General features: G+C 48.2%; 1 protein-coding gene across 2 annotated transcripts in view; it reads right to left on the bottom strand.

Annotated features, from left to right (window-relative positions):
- LOC144178940 (uncharacterized) overlaps positions 1–4,953 on the bottom strand; it is a 101,090-nt gene extending 96,137 nt beyond the window's left edge. Inside the window, exon 1 of one of the 2 annotated variants that reach the window (XM_077707095.1) lies at positions 4,322–4,953. In XM_077707095.1, the coding sequence (XP_077563221.1) occupies positions 4,322–4,621 (300 nt within the window). In that variant the 5' untranslated portion in view covers positions 4,622–4,953. The remainder of the gene's footprint in view (positions 1–4,321) is intronic. The other variant, XM_077707099.1, reaches the window with a different exon arrangement.
- Between the last annotated feature and the right edge of the window lie 4,358 nt (positions 4,954–9,311).

Genomic DNA, 9,311 nt, shown 5'->3' with positions numbered 1-9,311 from the left:
TAATCGGCGATGTATAGTCCACTGTCCTAACGGGAGGTTTAAACGTGTACGCCAGACGGCCCAATGCCACCTGTCCGGTGTCCTGAATGGTCGAGTGGATTATGTTGGTGCGTACACGAACAGCAAGATGCCTATGACGCGGGAGTGAAACAGACAGCTCCATGCTTGTCAGACTAAAGGGGGAGTCCCTCCAAGTTTCATTCAGTTAATTTGCTAGGAAGTATGCGTAATCGCAAACTAAAAACAAACGTGGTTGTTTTATGCGGTCCTTGTACAGCACCCACCTCCGCAGGTGATCCTTAACAGAGTGGAAGGGCGCTAATTTTTACGAAATATCGCGGACACAAAACCTCCGCGGCACATTTCCGCGGCCTATCAACTTTCAAGCCGTATACAGTGGTAACGTAAGTACTGTCGGGAGCAGCTAAGTCTGTATTCCACGTGAGCATCTGCTGCAAGGCATTACGGCTCTATATAATGTGCGAAAGTGCGCCTGCTTCTGCTGCCGAAACACTGGCTGTGCGGCCTATGTTACCTTCCCGCATCTTTGTTTGGTTTCATGAATTGATACTCTATTGGTAGACAGGAGGTCCTAACGGTGTCGCTTGGACCGTACATGTCTCCCACATTGTTAATATGTTTTGGCTCAGCCAGTGAGCGGTGGAATTAGCGTAAAACGGTGCGTTGAATGAGTGTCTGAAATTGATTGATTGACTCAATCATGTCAAACCCTTCATTTAAAAAAGGATATAGTATGTAGTGGATTAAACTAGAATGACAGGTTACGACTGTTCGGGAAGCACGACTATAACGAAAAGTGAAAAAGAAGAAAACAAAAGCAAGCGTTAACGCACCGATAAATAGGAACAGTATACTCAGGCACTCATCAAGACCACTTTAAAAAGACGTGCAATATCTGCAACCGAAGTCGGTCTGTGTTTACGAACGGCCTATCAACTCGTGGGTGCCAACGAACTGCAGTTAAAATAGGCCGCATAGCTGGTGCTGCGCGGCTGGCGGGAATTCGCCGGGTGGCGTTGCAATGAGTTTCGGTCGCTGCTAGCGCGGAATTCCGGCGCTTGCTACCGACGCTACCTTTCATGGGCCAGGGTCCGAAAAATTAAGCATTCATGGAGCGTACAATTTCCGCACTACCCATAGCAGCTGGACTTTCGCACTGCAACTCCATTAATGAGTGTGTTTTATTTAAATTATTGCGGTTTAGCGCGCCGAAGCTCCTACTGGGCTATGGGGCCTGCCGTAGTGCAGGGCTGCAGAATTATTGTGACCACCTGCCGATTTATAACGCACGCCGAAATCTTGACACGTGAACGGTTTTGGCTTTTCGCATCCATCTGAGAAGCAGCCACTGTGGCCGGGATCCAAATCGCGTGTTTGGGCTCAGCAGCACAGCGCCAAAGCCACTGAACCACGGAGGCGGGTGCTTAGGAGACAAAAATTCCCCTTTGTAAAACAGGGTTCGGGGCACTGCAGCATCAAGAACCATGCATAAGCGCGTGACTACAGGAGCAGTTTTCAGCGGTAGGAAGGGGTAGCTCCGGCGTTCCACTGCCGCTGTCGCTCGCATTTTTGCAATCTCCAACTGAGTTTAGGCTCTCGGACGAACTTGAAACTCCCAAGGAAATGATTATCTCGATAATATCTGCGAAATGCAACAACATTGTTAACTTTCCCGCATATACAGCACCGCCTCAGAGAGTTAGGATCACTGCTCTCACGGGATAGAAAGATGGAGTTTCACCGCCCAGGTTTGGGTAGACAAGGCAGTTCAGCCGTTCTAATGTATTCTATATCCTCGGCATTCTCATTCGCTTGACAGTAACACACCTTACTGAAATTAAACATCCTGAAAATAATTTCTAACTGCCCTATCATTACACGCGGTTCGTCAGCGATGCGAAGGCGTTTTTACGCGATTGAATAATGGACTTCGCATCCCTTACGGCAACCCTCCAGGAAATTTATCTTTCCTCATTTAAAATAACGCAAATGGTTGTATAGCGTATTTGATGATGGTGGCACGCAGAAAATAACCACATTAAAGAGAATTTAGGGAGCCGAGCTCGAATACTGGAGATGTGAATAATTCACTCATGAAATGAGTGTTCATAATTTCTAAAATCCCCGGTCAGTGCAGCTCATCTCCCCTCGAACTCCCCTGCTTCTGTGAAAAGTGGAAATGTTGCACGAACACATTCCTCTTTGCTTGCGTCAACCTTACAGTGACCTTAAAAGGTAGTAGTGGTTGTAGTATGTGGGTGTTTATGGCGCAAGAGCAGCCAAGGCCGAAGAGCGCCAAGATCGTATATAGTGGTCCTAGGCCGTCATTTTAGTGTCTTAAATGCGTATGGTATGTGTATGATCATATTACTAAAGGAGCTTACTATATAGGTGTAAGTGGCCCTGATTTTAAAAATATGAAGATGGTCATAATGGTGGATGAGGGTGACCATGGTGGGTGCATAACCCCCGGCAGCTCTCTTAATGCTGCGAGATCCCAAAGTTACATGTGGTACGAGATGAGATTTTAAAAAAAATTGACTTCAGCAAGATGATAAAACACGTTTGTTCGTGACTGCTGGTTCGTCTTCTAAGAATAAAGAGATGAAGTGGAATTCTGCACTTGCATAAATAAGGGAAGTGTCACTGTCTCACATAGTTAGGGATTTGCATTCAATTAATATATGTAGTACTGAAAGCCGTTCTGCACATCTGCTGCAAACTGGGGGTAATGGACCAGTTAGCAGATACGAATGTGTGACATGTGTGTGGCCTATTCGAAGCCTGCACATGGATATTTCAGCAGACCTACTTTGTTTGTCATGTACAGGGGGGATTAAAAGGAATGCGAACAACGGAGCGCACAGCCTCCGACGCATGCCGCACCATCTTGCTATAAAGTCAGTAAACTGCGCGCATACGTAGTTCTTTCAGGGCATTTGAGACTGTGGCCTACTGTCAGGGGAAATGCTTGATAAAGAAGCAACGCCGGCCGTTTATTTTTAGGCGTCTTTTCACGCTGCTTCGCCACTGAACAGGATGTTCGTTGAAGGGCATCATGCTAGCTGCAATCAGCCTGCTGCGCGTTTGGCTCCCGAATGTAGGAGATAACAGGATGCTCAGTGGCGAAAGACCCCACTCTCAAACGCTCTAAATGAACTACGCATGCGCGCAGTTTACTGAAAGAGCAGCCAGACGGTGCGGCATGCGCCGGAGGCTGTGCGCTCTGTTGTTCGTATTTATTTTAATTCCCCCTGAACCTGCCTATCTGGTTTTATTTTGCGTGCCTGAGAGCAGAAGTTGCACAATTTTTTTCTGCCACCACGCCTGTTACCTGCTTTCATTTCCAAAGTGGGAAGTTAAGGCAGTTGACGCTGCAATGGCTATTGAAGGGGGCATTGCCACTGGTTCTTGTAACGGGTACCGTTACGTGAATGAATGTGCCGTTTCTGCAATTATGCTTTTCTTCCGCGGTAATAAACACGTATGTGAACCTGAATTCACGAGCTTCGACCTTTCTTGCTAGAACAAGCGGTGCAAGGTGTACAGGGGGGCGCAGGGGGGAGGGTTAAAAGAAATGCGAACAACGGAGCGCACAGCCTCCGACGCATGCTGCAAAGTCAGTAAATTGCATGCATGCGCACTTCTTAGAGAGCGTTTAAGAGGGTGGCCTACATTTAGGGGAAATGCTTGATCAAAAAGCGGCGCCAATCGTTCATTTTGAGACATTTTGTCACGCTGTGTCACAATTGAGCAGGGCGATCGTTGAAGGGCATCGGGCTAGCTGCAATCAGCCTGCTGCGTGCATGGTTTAAAAATGTAGTAGATAGCAGGATGCTCAGGGGCGGCAGAGCATCAGAAGACTCAAGATAAATGACTGGCGTCGTTTTTTATCAAGCATTTCCCCGAACAGTAGGCCACAGTTTGAAACGTTCTGAAAGACCCACGCATACGCGCACATTGATGACACTGCAGCCAGACGGTGCGGGAGGCGTCGGAGGCTGTGCGCTTAGTTGTTCATATTTATTTTAATCCCCCTGCACCATTACGGGTACTGTTTCTATGGGAACAGCATTACGAATATCTGCAGTCGGAATATTACGAAACCTTCAGTCACATATCACATACTTAAAGCCAGTGAATGCGCCTTTGCCCCGAGAACGCATGAATCGTGCTCTTCCAAATTCTGCTCCGAAAATAATAAAGAAAAATTACGATTCCTTGCTCGGATTCAACGGGACACGTGGCTCTTGTCGAAACTCTCGTAGTTTCTGAAGCTGATGGACAACAAAGCTCTTACCTTCAATTTCGCAATGGCGTCAGGTGGCGAAGAGATCTCGTGGCACTCGCGTACTGCGAATTGTAGCTCATCGAACGGACACACGGGGTTCACGTTCTTTGCGCAGTTACTCAAGCAGGAATCACACAGATTGTGAAAGCAGGGCAGTAAGAAGGTCGTCTGCGAAATAACTCGGCAGAGTCCGCAGCTAAGCAGAGGAGGCACTGCTGCGGCGAACTTCGTTACTCGCCAGTTCACCCCACTCACGAGGCCGCGCACTCGGTGAAGGGGCACGTCTTGGTTGGCCATCGCAGAGGCCATACTATATCGTCGCAGCTGAGGACGCGACGCTTCCTACAAAGTAAGTACGCTTTTCGGCAGCTCCAGCCGAAGGGAGGACGTTGAGTTAGCGGCTGCGCAAGCACCACACACTGTGACAAAAGCGATAACAGGTTTGATCACACTAGTGCACGCCCGCGGCTGGCATAACAACGCGGGTTGACTGACGGTGCTCACCCGATATGAAAGAGACAGGCGAAAACGCTTTATGCGATAACAAGAGGTGTAGGCTACCCGAGTGGCAAATTTATTTCACACCTTCGGGTCGGATAATCTACTCGGCTACTTCAGTATCGAAGTTTCTGAAAAAGTGGGTGCTCATGCTTCGCAAGCATCGTGCGTGCCCATATCAGCATTTTGGTACAACTTAGGCGCGTTTCACGAACTGTGCTCACTGCCCTTACGTTCTGTTTTTGTCGAGTTGTAGCGCTGAAGAGAGCAAATGGGTGGGATAGGAAGTAATGAATGAATGAATTAAGGCTTAATTTTTCTACCAACCGACATACCAACCATTCCCTTCTTATATACACGCTTCAGCAAAAAGGACCAAAACTTAGTCTTCTGGGCGGCTAACTGAATTTGCCACAACGATTAGACCCTTTCGGGACTAAATGTGGGCGGACGAACGGTTAGTCCGGAACCGGTTTGCCCGTTCCCACACTCCCCAAGGGCGAACTGATGGAACGGAGTCGCAGAAAAAAAGCTAGCACTCCCAGCAGGAATGGAACTCTCTCTGTACAAACCCAGTACGCTACCACTAGGTTACGTGGCGAGACAGGATTGTACGAAGAAAGTATGTATTGAAGTGTAAAACGTGGAATACTTTGCCCAACGCGATCTTTCATTCTCACTTGGGGCCGAACTTCTAACCCTGCAAGTGATTGCGATTTGCACTTTGCTTATGCTGGGAAGTATTGCTCATCTCAATTCTAAGAAGAGCCTCATCACAATAGTTTTTTCTTTCTCGGAAAAAAACAGAAAACGCATCGCTCAGTTGCGACAAGAGGCTAATTAACCGGATGACTCATTTGTTTAGACACAAATTAGCCTTAAGTAAGCATAGACTTAGTTTTCACTACTTATGTTAAGTGCTCTCGGTAGCGTATGTGAAAGCGTGAGTGTCAGAATAGGAAAAAATACATTATTAAAATTTATTGCATTGGCGAAATCAAGTTCGGCGTTGTTTATTCTCAATTCTTCAAGTTAGCGCGTCTGGATGATTCGGGCTGGGAAATGTACTCACGGCTTACGGCAGTTCCAGCATTTTCGTAGCTCCTTAATGCAAGGCATTTATTTACTGAGAGTAAAAGCTCACTTCAAGGCGCTTAACTGTGGAGCGCATTCTTAATGTGGCGGTGTTGTCATAAGCAACTATATCGCTTTTCTCGTCTATTAAGCCTATACATATTCATTACGCTTAGCGAGCATCGTTTCATATTGTCACGAAGCCAGAGACGATGCAGTTGTCTTCAAAGAAAACAAGTTTATTGGAGCGAACTTGTGCTCCCCTAACACTCAAAGAATACACCAACGGCGAGACAGCAGTAAAAAAAATGACGTGCGTAGGCGAGCGTTGAGAGTCGAATACCCCGGCGCCTGATCTGCAAGCTTTTTATCTTTCGGCGCGCGTGGTTCTCGAACCGTCGATTCACATCTAGAACATTGTAGATCCAAGAAGATTATTCTAGGCTGTTCAAGTTAGTGCGGAACGCTCTCCCTATCAGACGAGATAACACATGCTGCGCAGAAAGAAAAGAATGGAACACGCGCTTCCCTTGGCACAGAGATACCACAGACCGGCGAAGCCGGGCAGTAAAAGCAAAACACAAATAAAGAAACCCAATGCACGGTTTGCGGCAATATTTTCCCTAACACCGGTATTATTTAGTGGCGTGCTTGAAATCTTTCATCGGCCTTTATTACTTCCCGGGAATCGCATGCAACACAGCGTATTAACATAACGTCACCGAAAAGTGTTCTCCACGCCTTGTCATAACCCGCGCTTCACTTAGCCTAGGCGCTTCTCTTATCATTAAAATTTGATATATTCTCCCACGCCCCTACACAAAACACCCACGCATTGCAATGACGTGTTTTGAAAGTGTAAAACTGTCCGCAGACTTGTGCGCCTGACTCCAGTGCCATCGGCATTGCAGGAAATTAATGACGCAGCGACGAGATTAACTGTTGCGTTCATTCAGACTTCCCGCTGCTATTTATAGACCGGTGGGGACGAGCATTGAGTCTGAATTTTTGCACACGGTACACACTCTGCCACCACTTGACTGATTAATTGTGGGGTTTAACGCGCCGACGCAACGCAAGCGATGAGGCCCGCCGTAGTGGAGAGCTCCGGGTTAATTTCGACCAGCTGGGGATCTTTATCGTGCGCCGAAATCTCGTACACACGGGCGTTTTTGCCTTTCACCTCAATCAGAAAAGCGGCCGCCGCGGCCGGGAATCGAACCCGGGACCTCGTGCTCAGCAGCGCAACGCCTTAGCCACTCAGCCAAAGCGGCGGGTGTTACTCGACTTGAAGGTGAACGGTTACCCGAGAAGACTAGCGGCCGTATTTGGTCCCAATTTACCCTCCGGTTGCTCCCTTTTGCCTAATAGCATAGAAAGAAGGGATCTATTAAACGATAAACTGCACGCAACTCTGCTCATTTCACAAATGTCATGTCCCTCAGTAGGAATAGAAATTTATTTGCAGTAGACGCGTCACTAACGATGAGCAAAGACAATCCTGCCCATTAATTGCCGGTACAAAAGTAATTTGAACAAGTTTCTTTATTGTAGAAATATAGGCATTTAGGAAGTCTTGAAATGCAAGTGATGTGCTGCCACCATTTCACGTGTTCAGAGAAATGCAAACGACGTTGCGCCGAAAATGGTCATTACATTTTCCTTATCGATTGTAGGAATTAACGCGCCGACGCAACGCAAGCGATGAGGCCGCCGTAGTGAAGAGGTCCGGATTAATTTTCACCAGCTGGGGATCTTTAACGTGCGCCGAAATCTCGTACACGCGGGCGTTTTTGCTAGTCGCCTCCACCAGAAAAGCGGCCGCCGCGGCCGGGAACCGAACCCGCGACATTTTCCTTAAGCACTGACTGTACAGAAGCGATGGTGCCTGAACTAGTGAGGTACGTTTAGAGGAAGCGGGTAGGAGGGCGTTTTGCAAGTAAACGCCAGCGCAACGATATTTACGAAAGTCGAAGATTTAAAACGAAAAGTTGATCTTGTATACGCTTGCTCTGCGTACTGTTTCTTCAGGTGCACAAATAGCCTTTAATGCGAGGCTTCCTGTGTCTCACGTTTGTCGGTGTCAGAGAAAAAACACCGCAGGAAAGCTTTGTACATTCGGGTTTTCCCAAAGGGCCCATGAGACACGCCAAAGCATCCAAGCGCAGGCTCTCCGCACGTGTCTTGGTTTGCCGCGATGTGCTTCAACAGTGGGCACATTATACATTGCCCAAGACTATCCTACAGCAACTTATGTGACCACTGAGACGCTACGCCTACACAACAGGCTCCTCACGAGGCTACCAAGTCACCACCTTGCGCAGCTTCCTCAGAGTCGACCACGCTCTTCCTTTGCAGCCATTGTCGCAGCGCACAGGGCTGAGGTACCGTCAGACTACACGCCTGCGGTCACACCGTCCTCCCCGTTGTGGTGCCTGGAAACACCGGATATTCGTCTGCATGTTCCGGGCATTGGAAAAAAGGCCGATTTACCACCACTGGCTCTCAGAAAGTTTTCTATGCAGTTACTGTACGAACAACACAATGACCGGAAGCATGTATACACAGATGGTTCTGTGACGTCCTCGAGTTCGGCAGGTGCGGTGGTTATACCATCAGAATCAACCAAGATTCGATTCCGTGTCGCCCATGTGACGAGCTCGACGGCTACTGAACTTGCAGCCATCCGTGAAGCTCTTCAATACATCATGGAAGCTTCTCCCCAAAAAATGGTCCATTTTCACCGACTCCAAAGGCGCCCTGCAAAGCTTCCGAGCAGCCCTGCGCTACAGTCCTTTGCACCAACTAGTGACAGAAATTCGGGAATTATTTCACCAGGCTGTCATAAAAGGCCATAATATTGTATTTCAGTGGCTGCCAAGTCACTGTGGAATCACCGGCAATGTCTCGGCTGATGCAGCCGCCCGGACAGGCCATGACAGTGAAAGGCCCATCTTGCTTCCGCTTGCAAGGACTGATGCCGCTAGGCTGCTTCGTCAGTTCGCGCGGAGGACCTCCATCACTCAATGGAATACACCGAACTTTGTGCACCCGCGCCTCCACAACCAGGACCCTCTACTACAGCGTCGTCTTCCGTGTGGGCTGACTCGATCACAGTCTACTTTACTTTGTAGGCTGTGGTTGGGAGTGGCCTTCACAAAAGCCTACTCCTTCCTCATCGGGATGGCCAGTAGTGCTCACTGCGACGCCTGCGAGGTTGAAGAGACAATCGACCATGTGCTTTGTTGTTGCCCCGAATATTCATCGGAAAGACGCGTTTTGGCAGCCGAGCTCAGAAGATTGGACAATCAACAGTTCAAGCTAGAGACTATTCTAGGACAAAGACCCTTACAATCGACTTCGCAGAAGGCAACAAAAGCCCTTCTGCGTTTTATGAAGGACACAGGTTTAGCTGAGAGACTCTAGT

The sequence above is a fragment of the Haemaphysalis longicornis genome, unplaced genomic scaffold, assembly GCF_048455015.1.
Source record: "Haemaphysalis longicornis isolate Haplotype H1 unplaced genomic scaffold, Haemaphysalis longicornis Haplotype H1 scaffold_1, whole genome shotgun sequence".
Lineage (NCBI taxonomy): Eukaryota > Metazoa > Arthropoda > Arachnida > Ixodida > Ixodidae > Haemaphysalis > Haemaphysalis longicornis.
The sequence above is the reverse complement of the archived record's forward strand: the minus strand, read 5'-3'. Positions and strand labels throughout refer to the sequence as shown.